This window comes from Cyprinodon tularosa, unplaced genomic scaffold (genome assembly GCF_016077235.1).
Source record: "Cyprinodon tularosa strain WSP-4 unplaced genomic scaffold, ASM1607723v1 ctg45, whole genome shotgun sequence".
In the NCBI taxonomy this organism is placed as follows: Eukaryota; Metazoa; Chordata; class Actinopteri; order Cyprinodontiformes; family Cyprinodontidae; genus Cyprinodon; species Cyprinodon tularosa.
In genome coordinates, this window is record NW_024039174.1 from 3,418,252 (window position 1) to 3,433,904 (window position 15,653).

At 35.4% G+C, this 15,653-nt stretch overlaps 1 protein-coding gene across 6 annotated transcripts in view; it reads right to left on the reverse strand.

Moving 5' to 3' along the window:
* Window positions 1-15,653, reverse strand: part of astn1 (astrotactin 1) — a 486,347-nt gene that overhangs the window by 354,449 nt on the left and 116,245 nt on the right. For all 6 annotated transcript variants that reach the window (XM_038300459.1, XM_038300458.1, XM_038300457.1 and 3 more), the window contains exon 5: window positions 11,768-11,917. In XM_038300459.1, coding sequence (XP_038156387.1) covers window positions 11,768-11,917 — 150 coding nt within the window. The remainder of the gene's footprint in view (window positions 1-11,767; window positions 11,918-15,653) is intronic.

The following is a 15,653-nucleotide window of genomic DNA, read 5'->3' on the forward strand; positions in this document are numbered from 1 at the left end:
GCACTGTTCTATAGCTAATCTGAAGGCCACATGAAGTTTGGAGGTCTGTAGTGATTGACTCTGCAGAAAGTTGGCGACCTCTTCGCACTATGCGCGTCAGCATCCGCTGACCCCGCTCCGTCAGTTTACGTGGCCTACCACTTCGTGGCTGAGTTGCTGTCGTTCCCAAACACTTCCATTTTCTTATAATACAGCTGACAGTTGACTGTGGAATATTTAGGAGCGAGGAAATTTCACGACTGGATTTGTTGCACAGGTGGCATCCTATCACAGTTCCACGCTGGAATTCACTGAGCTCCTGAGAGCGACCCATTCTTTCACAAATGTTTGTAAAAACAGTCTGCATGCCTAGGTGCTTGAATTTATACACCTGTGGCCATGGAAGTGATTGGAACACCTGATTCCAATAATTTGGATGGGTGAGCAAATACTTTTGGCAATATAGTGTATATATATATATATATATATATATATATATATATATATATATATATATATATATATATATATAGATAGATAGATAGATAGATAGATAGATAGATAGATAGGTTAAGTTAAGTTTCTTAAAAGCTAATTATTTATGGGAGTAAAGTGTTTGATGCTAAAGGAATATGTAAAACAGCAGAAAAATAAGTCAAATGTACCAGATCTTTTATCCTGCTTACTATTTATAGGATGATGTTAACAACATATTACCCTGAGTGTGTTTTATCTGAGGCATTAGCTTTATTTCGAGGTTACATATTCATACATGTTTACAAGTTTTTTTTTTATTTTGTTTTGATTTAAGCCGAAAAATCCCCCATAACTCCATACATGTTATTGCCTCAATAGATTTTTGTATCAAACAACACTAATGGCTCTCTGTGACATAAGGTTACAAAATCCTAACCTAAACACAGTGTTTCATTATAACAAGAAATAGAAATAGCTGGCAACAATGTCAGTGTGGTAAATTTTGAAGGACTTGTTCATCAAAGCAGCTTCATCAGCTCTTCAAGTTGTTTGCCTTTAGAGTAATATGCTCTGCAGATAGAAGTGAGGGGCATAAATATTATTGGCAGCCATGACTATCTACCAGCACAGATGTTAGCCTAGCTGCACTTCACTCACAAGAGAAAGGCCTTTTGTGATGACACCATTGTTTCAGCAGCATTTCTCCCAACTGATTTAATAAACAAACATTCTTCATAGCAAACTTTCAGTTCAATTAATTTTTTGCTGGCAGGAAACTGCTTCCTACTCAATGATTTTCAATCCAGTTGACAAACCCTGTCATTAGAACAAAATGTGTATTAAAAATGGAAAAGAAAGAGGGGGATGAATTAACTGAACTTCAGAAACTGCTCAAAGGCAAATTGTCAGATTACTAAAGTGTCAAAATTTCTTGAGTGTAAGACAGTAGATTTGTCAGGATTGTAATTGGAAAAACTATAAAACCTGGACCTCAACGTTATTTCTGACATTTTGAATTGAAAAAGCTTCCTGGATGGGAAGCGAAAAGTCTTCATATTTGGAAACAAAGTCCAGTGGATTTTCTTAACTTTTTAACTTTGTAACTTTTTTGGAGTTGAAAAAGTACTTTGATGAAACAGTTTTCAGTGGCAGTGGGGACCCTTTGACTCTGAAAGCAGACATTGTCCGACAGTGCAAGGAATGCTTTGAAGATTTCTTCACTCACGCCAACACAGCTTCCGTGGTGGACGAAGGGATGGGGTATCCAGGGCCTAATTTTTTCATCACCTAGGCTGAGATCACCAAGATGTTCAAAAAACTCCAGCATGGCAGGGCGTTAGGTCTGCCCTGAGAACCTCAGGTCTCTGGATGTTTCTGGGCTGTCATGGTTCACATATCTCCACAGCACTGTGTGGATATTGGGGACAGTGCCCCTGGACTGGCAGACTGGAGTGGTGGTTCCCCTACATAAGAAGCGGGGCCGGAGGGTGTGTTATAGGGGGATCACACTTCTCAGCCTCCCTGGGAAGGTCTATTCCAGGGTGCTGGAGGACACAGTGGCTGAAATCAGTACTGAACACTGCACCATTTTTCTCAGTAAATATATTTCTAGAGGTGGTATAATCATGACATTTTCATGTAATGTCAGTAACACCCCATGTAATCCAAAAATAAAACAGTCATTACTGCCCACTTTTTACTTCAGCTGTCTTTAACAGGATGTTACCACAAGTACATTCTATTTTGTACTTTGTTTTTAAGAGCCAATGAAAGTAAACCATGAAAAATCTAAGCCAGGTCTTACATTGTAATCTTAGAGCCAATAGGGCCAAATTCATTTTAGGAATGTTTTAGATAATATGGACTTTTTTTTTTACTGCGATGGACTGGCGACCCGTCCAGCGTGTACCCTGCCTCTCTGCCGTAGATAGCTGGAAAGAGGCACCAGCACCCCTCACAACCGCACTTGGTATTAAGCATGTCAGATAATGGATAGATGGATTATTTTCAATTCTTGAAATCTAAATGTTGTCTCCCCTAAAAATTAAAACTAGTTTGGTTTGTATATATTGAAAATGACACTAAATTCCCACCTAAAAAGGCTTTTTACACTTGACATAAATTACAAGTAACCTTTCCAAAAGGTAACACAGGGAAAAGAAAGCAGTTTATCTATGCTTGTATGTTTGTAGTTTGAAAAACATAGAGGAATATTATTAATATGAAAAAATAGATGTTGCTTTACAGGGATCTGTTCTGTCATTAACATACAGTAAAGGTATTAATATTAAATAGTTAAATAACTATACAGTACTAAACCCCTATGTTTGAGATATGTTGGATTAATTTATGATCATGAAATGCTAATTGGGGACTCACAGCCAGGCAAACTTCTCTTCCATACTGTGTCAACTACTCATGTTCTTCTATTTGACAGCTTAGGTACTTGATATTTTGAGAAGTGACTGTTGTGTCTGTTAAAAGTGTTGACATATGGAGAAAAGAGAATCATTGGAGCATCTAAGGCGAAACGAGAAAGCTTTAGTGCTTAACACACCTATCACACAAACAGAAAATGCCCACTGAGAACGACAATACTTCTGTGTGCATATTTTATAAGAAAGATGAAAAGTGTCGAGTGGAAACCCAAGCAACAGTAACTTAAAACTGTGTGAAGCAGATCTAATTTCCTGCGTAGACAACTTCATTCCTGTGCAGCTGGCTTTGGAGACATCTAATTTGCATCTGGAAGCACTGAAATTTCTAAAGGGGTGTGTGTGTTTTGTTGGGAGTGTGTGTGCATGCCAAGCACTATAGAAAGCAAAGCTTGTACTTTTAAGCACCAAGATGATGCTGTGCAGTATCAAAATTATGATTAGTAAAGTTTTTTTTTGTGTGTGTGCATACTATCACAAAGTGAAAATTTGTAACTGCAACTGAAGGAATCAGAAGTAAATGTTTCTTTTATGTAAAGCAAACCGCATTTTAACCAGCCAAATTAAAATTTTTAAATCTACTAAACAGTTTGTGTAGGTGTTCTTGTGTTTCTTACAGTTACATAAAAATGAAAAATTCTATATTATAACTTGCATGTAATCTCTGTTATGATTCTTCTTGTTGGTGATGTTCGAGTCTGTTAAACCATATTATTACCTGTCTGTTGTGTGTGTCAGAATGATAATATTTTCCCAAGTTTATCTAATTCAGACATTTACTTTTCTGTTATATTTATGTTATGTTTATGTTACATTATGGCATATGTTTATTTACTCTTGGTCTGACCCTATAACTATGGCTATTGACCCAGTGAACTTAGCTGCCTTGGTTCAAATTATGTCTTCCTTGTTGAATACAGCATGGGGGGCACGGTAAGTAACAGAAAGGGTTATTAGCAGCATCTTTTTGCCCAAATATATAGTGCATCACAAATGGCAACAGGTTATAAGGCACATCAAATGAATTTCATGTAAGAAAATGTTACACACATTTCTTTCATCTAAGCAAATATACAGCCTATGTAATTATTACATTTATAAATTCCATACACAAAATATCTGAACATTGTTAGGTTTCCACGAAAAACTTTGCCCTAGCCCAAACCAAGCAACCTCTCACTTGTGTGTGTCAGGGACAATCTGTGCTTTTAGGAGGATATCCTCAGGGATCCAAATGACCCCTTTGCCTTCTTTAGCACTTATCTGCATGAACATTACTGATTTTCTAGAGAAAGGTTAATTTATTTGACCACCATAATTGGACCTCGGCTCTCCCACGGAGCAACTCTGATCATGCCCTAAGTGTTCCTCAGACACTTTGCCTTTCCATATTTGCCATTAATGTAGTCAGACGAGGGTGGTCCTCCCCCAGTCTTTATTACATCACTTTTTTTTATTTATTTTTTCCTTTCTGAGGAAGCTATTCAAATAATATGTACAGTTATTTAAATCAGGCCCACATTTCAAGAGCCTGGATAATTTTGTTGGCTTGAGGAGATAAAGACTTTGTGATCAATCAGAGCTTACTAATTCGATTAGGTTTTTCGCTTACTTTTCACCTGTTGCCAAGTGTCTGTATAACAGCACATATTGATATAACACTAGGTAAATGTCACATTTAATTTAGATATTAAAATGTGTATGATGAAATAGGTGACAATTTATGCTTTTTAGACCAAATTTTCAAAAGGTTTTAGAGGATCTTCAAAGAAGGTTCAAAGTAATGTGCATTTGCAATTTAGGAGACTGCACGTGCAAAGCTTTTTGTGCATGTGCCTTCATCAATACTAAAAATATAATATATGCAAATGAATTGATTTACCATGTTACCATTCATGTACAGGGATGCACGATGCTGCAGGTTGAAGCACCTGTGTCTTGCAGTAAGGAGGTTATGGGATTCTTGGTCTTTCTGGATGGAGTTTGCATGTTCTTCCCGTGCATGCCTGAGTTCTCTCTGGGTACTCCACAAACATGACTGTTCGGTTAATTGGCATCTCTATATTGTTCTCATTTGTGAGTGTGCACGGTTGTACGTCTTTGCCTCCGTTTTGCCCAGTTACAGACTGGCGAAGGATCCAAGGTATAGCCTGCCTATTTCCCATAGACTACCACAGTAAGGCACCGGCCCCACCATGATCCTGACGGAATATGCGGTAGAAGATGGATGGATTCACATTCATGTAGAAAAAGATTTTCCAAGTCTGAAACTTAACTCTGTTCACAGTTGTGCATTTTCTTTAGTACTTCTGAAATTCAGGTCCAAACTGACACACAATAACAGCTTTGGTAATGTTTCCACAAAGTAGGAATTCGAACAATAGCAGGAGAAAGAAAGGCCTTCTTTGCATGTGTGAACATTATTGAGCCTTAGAAAATAACAGTAGTAGAATAACATTTATAAAGAAAAAACATCTTTACAGGCCAGCACAAATTAATGCAGAGAATTGTCATACATTAAACCAAGTCATATGAAAGTACTACATTTAAAAATTGTTGCATACAAAAAAAAAAAAACAAGAGTCTTCAAAGAGACAGGGGTTGAAAGTACACATCATTCACTCCTAACAAGAGGGATCTCTCATGGTGAAATGTAAACGTTCACATTTCATCAAGATTTCTCAGTGAACTCCATTATTGACTGTGCATAACAGACCGGATAATGGCAGTGTGAAGGTGGATCAGCAGCTACTTACAGTATTCAGGTTGAGGTGCCTGAGCAGTCTGTGTTTAATCTTTAACACCAGTCCAGTGGTCAATCGGCAGACCCTCCTATATACTTCCAAGAATTTGGATCAGAGTCTGTGCAGTTACTTACAAGTAGTGTCACCACTTGTATTAATAGAGCTCTTCTGACAAGCTAGCTTGATAACATTGTGGCATTTTTGGGTTAGTTCTCTCCAAATATTTTACCATTGTGCATGGTTCAGAATACTTGGTCAAAATCAAAACAGTGATAAGAATTACCTTAAAATAAATTATTGTCAATTGTCATACACTTACAAAGGCAAACATTTAAAATGTCTTAACATCCTTAGAAGCTTTTGAGTAATTAAATTTTGCTTCTTAAGCCTGATATAGAGATATTTCAGACCCTTAGAAAACAATACTAAGTTTTTATGAATATGGGCTTTAATAATTGATATATTGCCCCAGTAAACTTCAGATTCCATGCCCACTCCCCTTATTCTTGTTTGAATAAGGGTGCTTAAGGTTTTTTTTTTTTTCTAGCTTTTTTCATATAACACGTTTTCTATTACGTATTTTTTAGTCCTGAAAAAAAAAAAACAATGTTACCTATTTTGATAGTTTGTGTGGACATCACACAAAGTTGATAACATCCAACACGCCTGGACCATTTTATTCTCATTCTAATACAAAGCCTCACATATTGGCAAAGCAAACACCAGCATGTTTTATAGTTTACTTCTATGAATCTAAAATATTTTTCTGGGCATTGGAGGCTTAATTTTTCAACAAGGCCATTTGGAGGATCTAACAGTGCCCACTGTGGCATTCTGTTGTGTATTTTCGGGCATTCGTTCTTTGTTCTGTTTATCCAATATTGATTAAGAAGTTTTGTTGAATTATGTTTCAGGCAAATGGCCTCTTCTGATCTGGGCATCAGGCCCTGCCAAGCTGGATGCAAATATAGAGTCAAGGTTTCTAAAGCCAAAAAGGCCCAGTAGTAATGTTGGATTTTCAAACATAATGAATGAAACATTATTTAAAGTGCTGGTAAAATAGATGGAGCAATATGCAACAACCTACCCTGCTCACTGCTGTAAAATTACAGAACAGTTTCAATCACAGCACTGAAAGGTTTTTGCGCCTTGAGACATTTTCTTTTTGCCTTGGGCAGCAGAAAGTCACAAACCAGTCAGTAATGGATTTTAATTTTAAGGAGACATCTAAAAATTAATTTTTTGATATGCAAACAAAGAATCTTGCAAACAACACATCTTTAAAGCAAATGTATCCTAAAAAAAATAATTCTCTTCATTTTCACAGCTTCAAAGGATCCAGTCCAGGTAGACCGTGTCCTTTCGAGGACACTGCCGACAAATTCGAACACACCGAAACCCTGCAAACTAAGTGCCACAGTGACTCGGAAGAGGTGCTGTCTGCACATCTTTTCTAGTTATGTATGCCAAGTCACTACAGACGGCTCTGCCCACACCCTGCACACGCCTTTGATTGCTCCCCCAGGTGAGCTGAATTAGGCCAATAAGCAGCTCTCACTCAGAGGACATAACAGCAAACCAGTAATTCACAAGGTGCACTGCAAGCTGAGCAGATGGCAGCTACACAAAGGAACTGAAACTGTGAAAAAAAAAGGAGTTTTAAAATGCCATCACAAAGCTCACTACTAAGAAAAATGATGCCTCAAACTTATAAATGCACTCTGTGGAACCTTTTGTTTGGGAGAAAAAATGTGTTTGTGTTCAGTTAAATATTTAATGTGTAAATGCTGTGTTTTGTGCAAAGCTTTAATATTTCATTTTCATGGTGTTTGGCCTTAAAATAAGCCTTTAAGATATAGTAAATTAGCTGGATTTTCTATTAATCTATATAAACAAAATAAAGAGCAATAACTTTGAATTGTCGTTAAAAAGAAAACTTTAAGAAAAGTGAAAGAAAATGCACAGATCTGCAAGAATATGTCTGCATTTTCTGTGTGAAGGTTTTACTCCTGTGTGAACTGCATCAAATTTATCACCCTCTACTACTGGTCAAATAAAGTGATCTGAGTGAAATCTGAAGTCTGGTCCTTCACGTGTGAACACCTCACTGCTACTTAAACATTTGACAGTAGAAGTTATAATATATATTAAAAATATAAATGCCACACAGTTAAATTGAACAGCCTTCTGAAATGACTTGTCTTAAAAGTAATACTTCATCTGTCATGTTTAACATTCTTGTCCTCTATAATCCACCCTCTCATAATTCTACATTTTATGATTTGCTAAGTGTCCTGGTTAAGCAACCTGCCTCAACAGGGTTTGCTAGGCAGACCGAGACCCTAATACCCTTATCTGGTATTTGCTAATTTACCAGGATATGGCAAGGACTTGTAATGTGATTACAGGACTTCCAGGTATAAATGACTCTTGACTGTTGTAGCAAAAAAATTAAGAATAAGCAACTCATCTGTACTATGCCTGGAGCATTTGACGTTAAACATACATCAAATATGTAAACCAAAGTAAACATAACTTTGGGAAAAAAAAAAAATTACAAAAGGGGACTGGGTAACACACATTAGGAACCGTTTATATACCTGGTTGATGTAGAGTGCCATAATTCCATGAAACCAGTAATTACACTGCTATTAGAAAAGATTGCAAAGAAAATATAAACCAATAAAGAATTATATAAATTACCTTGGATACTGAAACACAAAAACTTTTGAAGTGAGATTTGGTTCTTAAAACTAACCTGGCATAAGCCAGAGTGATACCATGTAGAATTCAAATTAAAACACACGTATCGATCTGGAAAGCCTCATGTAGAAAGTGTTCACAAAAGGGAGGGACATCCAATACAATTCTTTGAGCTGAATGGGTACCTGCCTCCCACACAAATTTTTAGCCAATCACAGCAGAAGTACACTAGGGGAGTTAACTAATAAATCAAACTCTTACCAAATCAGATCAGGGGGATTGTGCAAACACCTTTCCATCCACAAAGGCAAAAGTTGTTGTCCTTTTGCTCATTTTTCAAAGAGAAAACGAGGATATTTCAGTTGAAACTGGTACCTTCATGTTCTGTTTGCTTTGGCCTTCCGCCTCTAGTTGACGTCATATACATCACTACATTTCATTGGTTCGAAACATTTCTGTATCAAGGCAAACGTATCTGCTGGCACCTGGCAAGATGTATTTTCGGGAGTAGATAAATTCACAAAACTCAAAACAATTCATCTTGCTTAGAAGGTAATCTATTAAAAAATCTCTCTATTTACAATGTAACACTAATTTATAAATATTCAGAAATAAATATAAATGCTTGAGCTGCATAAAGTCAAACCATAGTTATGAAGCTTAGGCAAAAATTCAAACATGAATACTCTTATCAGCTTCACCTGAACCATCTGCGTTTTCCCTTGTTCAGCTCCAGCCAATCAACTCGGGGTTGCACCTTCTCCGAAGCCAATCATCTTTCATGATCCCCTTCATTTAGCCCCTGGCCCAGCTTTTCTGTCCCGCATGCAAACAAACATTCACCCACATCTACCACATCTCCTCCCTCCCTCTCAGACTATTGCAGCCCTGATTGTAATTAGAATAACCAATAGCTCCATTATGGCTGAAATGAATTAATATTTTGTACAATCAGTTGAAAATTGATCAAAAGATTTCCAGCTTGTAGAATACCATAAATGATCTTTGAAACGGACCTTAACAGTCATTTTATATCAAACAGTTCCAAGATAAACATGTTGCAAAGATAATCATAAGATTAAAGTAAAATAATAACATAACATTGGTTATTATTTAACATAACATAAAGGGTTGGTTTGTTAAAAAATACAGAGATGTTTTTAACCAATCACACATCTTGTTACTCTCTCATTAAGAAAATGTTCTGAAAAAAAGCAGTGAGCATTCCAAACAGGAACTCGGAGATATGGTGCAGTATGTGTAATTTTAACCCTATTTCAATTATAGCATTATTATCTCAAGCAGTTGAAAGAGCAGCAGCACCACAGGTGCTTGAGTATTTAGAATCAAGACACCTTCTACTCCAAAAGCAGTTTTGGATCAGAGCAGGTTTTCCACCAAAATGACAAACTGGTACTTTACTGAAAGTTGAAAGAAATCACTGGAAATTGGTAATGTCTCTGTTACAGAACACAAACATGTATTCAAACACATGCTACCACTTGTTTGGGTCCTTAACAAGGATACTAATTTTGCTTAAAAGCAAAAAAGTGACTCCTTAAAATCTTTCTTAAAGTGGAATAATAGTGTAAAAATGCTTCCTGAGGCATTAAAAAAATAAGCAACATTTTCAGTTAAAGAATTATAACAAATAACTAGGAACGCCATCTTTAATCTTGGGGGTACAGTTAAGTTGGACAAGTGTTTTTATATTCATCATAAATGCATGCTTTATCTAAATAGCTACTTGTGCTATATAATAGTATTATTTTCTATACATAAACAATTACTTTATACAGAGGCTATATCAGTGAGAGTAAATTATCTAAAGCAAGTGTAGGAATACCAAATGTATAAATGTTAATTTAACAAACTGTGATAACACAACACAGAATCAGTGCTGAACAGCTTTTATCACAAGCTGTTAAAATTGCTATACTAATGTCAATGTTATGAGCTTCACATTTACATTCATTTGATTGAATCTTGTCTCATCTGTTAGTGTTTTCTATTTTATACTACATTTAACCCCTAGAACCCTACGGACCCGCCGGTGGGTCCAGCTGCTACGTGACCTGACAAAACAAACCCCCAGTATTGATGTAAAAAACACATTTGGCACAGTTTGGTGACATTTTTGGATAAATGTGCCAAAATGGCCCCTCCGCCTAAGAAATTTCTCACTAATACCATTCTAAAATAAATATGATTCATCTGATTGAGTCCAAATTTGGTATATTTTTACACAACATTTAGATTTAAAAGTCTGTACTACTTTTCTGTGCTATAAATCATATTTTGGTAGTGTTTTGCAATGTTTAATTCAAAGAAAATTTTGGCGAGGTTCAAAAAATGCAAAATATTTTGTATTTTGTCCCTAATATTTCAGGCAGGGTCAAAGCTACAATGGTGCTGACACCAGAAAACCATTCTATGACATCTTACCTTTACAGACGTACCAAAAGTTTCTTCTTAAATCTAATAGCTGTGAGGCTATAAGTGATTTACTTTTGTGTGTTTTTGTCAGGCAGAAATTTATTTATACCCCCTGAGGGTGTAAGAGGTTAAAAAAACATCCCTGTTCCTTTAGTTAATGACCATAGACATTTTTCCCAGCTTTTATTTAGGCTCTAGTTGCCTTTATTTCTAAGATTAGCAGACAGGTAATAGGATGTGAGAAAAGGGGAAGACATGCAGCAATATTTGCTACTGTAGACGGGGACTCAAACATGCCAAGGACCAAAGCCTCTGTAGATGGGTTTATATCTTCATCATCGGTGTGACCACAAATACTCCATGCTTTGATGTTTGCCACTCAGTATACAATAAGATACATACATATTCTTCTTTTGATGTTTTTTTTTTTTCATCAACGTTTTTGGCAAATCACCTGCTTTCAGAAATTGTTCATTTATTGGTGAATCCCTATAGTTTGTGTATCATTACCTAAAAAAGATACTGTCATGCATTGGTGATACAGAAAAAAAAGGTTAAATATATTACAGATGTTTAAAATACCACAGAAATGCATGTAGACAAACATTCTCAGATATAAAGTAAGAGTGAATATGAAGGACAATTTGTTAGAAAATAAATGCATTGAATTCATCTAAAAAAAAAAAAAAAAAATATATATATATATATATATATATATATATATATATATATATATATATATATATATATATATATATATATATATATATATATATATATATATATATATCTTGCGCCAAACTAGAGTGTTAGAAGTTGTTTTTAAGACGCTGCAAGTAAATGATTTTGGATTTTAATCTTAACACACTGTATAGGGGTTTTAAAATCCTGTACAGAGCTTTTGCAAGCTCAGTTTATAGCTTGACATCAGGGGCGTATGCACTTTATTTAATGTTTTTGTTTATCTGAAATCTGTTGTGAAGTGTTATTCACCTCGGGTATTGCTGGAGAGGCGTTTGCGTTGGCTGGTAGACGTGTTGTGTGGTAGCAAAGTGTTCTGCTGGTGATTGCTGTCCAATGGGCTCGTGGCGATGATGTTGTCCTTATATTTGTTCATCAGGGCCAACTTGGTGTTGTCATTCACTGCCAAAAAGAAGTATGAAGTGACTACAGACATGAGAGAACATATGCAAGGACAAAAACTTCTTTTTTAGTAAAAAAAAAACATGTAAAAAATGTATATCTTTTCACTGCACAAGGACTTTTTGTAAAGCAAGTTGTAAGGAGAAAAAAATCCAGTTATGCCTAGAAAAATAAATCCAGCTTTATGTTTACAGGCTGAAAAGTCAACGAGCCTAAATTAAAGTGAGAGAAAAGCTGGCATGAAATTAAAACTAATTACAAAAACTATTGGAGCATATTTAAGACTTAGAGAGGGAAATTATACATTTCTGTAAATATTCAGAGAAAAATGTTTCAGCAATGCAACAAAACAAAAAGTTATATAGACATATAGAAATAGAATCTTCCTTATTGCGTATAAAATTTCTTAATTTGCTGAATAGTTCTTAATTTAATTATGTTTATGATGGATCTATGTATGTTCAGTATTAGGTGCATTCAAATGTTTTTCTACTTCTGATAAAAACAAATAAATAGGAATATGGCCTTTAGCTGCATCACAATAAGCCTGTTAGGCTAAAAATAAAGAATATGAAAATAAAGGTATAAAATATTAAGTTATTTAATGTCAACATTCATGGCCATTTTGTAAATAGGTCTATATGTTGGTTCATTCACTAGAAATCCCAATGCATTTTTTTCAGCGACATCTAGAGTTGTCATATCTATCAACATTCTGCACTTAGCCGGCATCCACCGCTGTCTCTTTCTCCAGTTTGGTGCATTATCCATTTGAAATGCATAATGCAAAGGATTACTCTGCTTCCATTAGCTGCAGGGCTAGACCATTCGGATTTTAGAGGAACACTGTATCTGAGCACTTTCACCACAACTGATCACTTAATGAGTTCACCCAGTAAATATGAAGCTTATTTCCATTCACAGTATATACCTGTAATGTGATGGCTTACTGGAATAGTTTTGATACAGAAGAATAAATTTTCTGAAAAGAAATTACCTGCTTGCAAACACATGTTCTGAATAATTCGAATTTCAAAAGAAACTTTAAAGTAAAACTAAACAAAAATGGGTTCAACATTAAAAGTTAAATCACTGCATGACACACAAACTGTATGTTTTCAGACTTCGAAAAGCATTTTCAGAATCCAGAACAAACATGCTGCTTTGCTCTAGGGTAATTGAGCCCATTGCTGCTCACCTGTGAAACAAATACATCTCTTTATTAAGAAAAAAAATATCTAATTAAAAGTTGCTCTAAACCAGTTAAAACAAAGTAGTTATTTTAATTACACAGCCTCCCATTTAACAGCGAATGCAATATTTATTTGGCTAAAAGAGGGAAAACAAATTCATTTCTTCTTGAAGTCAACATCTTTTTAATCAAATTTGTTAATTTATGTTGTAGTAATGATTAAACAAAACTTTCAATCCTCAGATATGAATACTAATGATTAATGAGAACTGCAACACCACTATCTTTCCTCGTGCAGATATACAATTTAACTGCCCTGAAGATCCAGGGCTAAAATAATAATATGGAGCCTAGGCGGAAGTTCCGATCCGCACTTGTCTTCTCCTGTGCACATGCGGCGGATGTGCTGTGTGACTTTATTCAGATGACACCGTTTCAACCCGCCTCCAGCCTCTCCTCCACCATCATAGCTTAAGCTTCATTCCTCCCAGACTCTTACTGCGTTCCCTGTCTCATCTCAACCGGTCCGGGCAGAAGACCGCCATGTTGAGCCTGGTTCTGCCAGAGGTTTCTTCCCAATTGGGAGTTTTTCCTCTCCACTGTCACTTAATGCTTGCTCATCATGGACAGGTTCTATAAACCTGTGTTATCCAACTGGACTTCCATCTTCCAGATCCCTGAGTGAAGCTCTACTATCAGCTCATGCAGTCCACTGGATCTCCCCATAAAGCTCAGCAGACCGTCTCGCTAACCAGCAGTCTACAGACTGACCAACTTCATCTATCTCCACTCCACCACCAGTTTCAGTTCCAGGAGGGAAACAGCCCTGTTCACGCATATCTATCAAAACTAAGCGCTATGTTTCCAGCCGAGGTCTGAGCCCCAAAGACAATGTAATTGTATCAATAAATTTCTCCTAAATGTCTTTTCTCTTCATGTGAGTTTTTCAGATTGAAGTTTAGGCAGCCATGTTTTACGAGATGATATAGTTAAGATGAGTCAAGAGATGAAACTAAGACTCCTTAAATCATTTTGTCTTGGAAGATAGAAGACAATGACTTGGAAAACAATTAGGTCCATGATGCCACCTTAAATGCTGCCTTTGGATCCTTTTCTCACTAATAGTGTACCGTCTAACTCAGTAGAACAAAGGACTGAAAATGGTGCACTGAACTAAAAAAAAAACTTAGTTGATGTTGGAGGAATTGCTCTAAAAAAAAAAAACAAAGAACTGAGAAAACAGATGGCTACACTAAGACTTTTAGTTACAGGTTTAAAAATGTCAAACTACTGAACCAGAGAATAAAATACATTTTCCAGTCTTCTGTTAGGGACTATTCTTTACCTTTTTTATGTTTTCATTTCTATGTCTTTTTTTTTTGTCTTTATATATATATATATATATATATATATATATATATATATATATATATATATATACATATTTGTACTTGAATATATGCATGCTGGAATTTTAAAATTTTGATTCCCACAATTCAATTTTTGTTTTTTAAAACTAATTACTGAAAAAGAAATAAGGTCAGTATGACCATAATGACAAAATAAATCTGTCTAGTCTAAGTCTACTGTATAATATAGAAGAAAAAACAAGTCAGTTTTTTTATGCTTTTTGTAAAAAAAAAAAATTAAACAAACTTCCCCGCTTTACACAGGTTTAAATTATTTTTAAGTTTAATCTAACTTCTGTATTTTGGTAAAGTGCAACAAAATTTTAATGAACTAGTTTAATTTAGCTTAGTTGCTGTAAGATCAATAGTACCCAGTCTTCATAAAAAAGAACTGCTTTATCACACAGACTCTCTGAAGCACACAGTGTTTTTCTAAAAATGTGTCAATGCTTTTTTTTTTTTTTGCAGCCATATCGAACTCAATTAAATGTCTATCAGACCTACATAAAGGATTGCATTAGAAATCCCCTTTTGAATAAAAAAAAACAACCTTGTATTATATCCATTTGATTACAACACAGCATTAATAACCTCGTTAGACAACCATCTCAGCTTGATTTTAGACAAACCCGGGAAAACAGAGGTTATTTTGATAATGATAAAACTTTAAAATATGTTTCTAATTAAATGTAATAATTTTTGGAAAATGTTTAGCAATCTTGAATTTATGGAAAAAGACATTTCCAGGCAGTTGTAGATTTTCACTCATTGATCTCCAAAAGTCTACTAAATTTATATAAGAAAATACAGCCTGTCTTATAGAAAATGACTTGATTGACAATACTTAATGTCCAAAGCAAACCTTTGTCCATCTGAATATAGATTGTGGTGGAAACTAATTTTCTTCATGGTCCAAAAAGCATCACTCACTGAGAGCGGTACCATCATGGTTTTGAGCCCAGCTAATTAAAATGACTGAGAAATATGACCATGCATTTTACTGTAGTGAATGAAGATGCTTAAATCGAATGTGTAAACTACCGTTTAGTTATTAACCTAACAAAAAGACAAAGGCATTAACCAGAGCATCCTTAGTCAATAAACAGCAGAGTTGTTCAGCTTTGAAAACTATTCT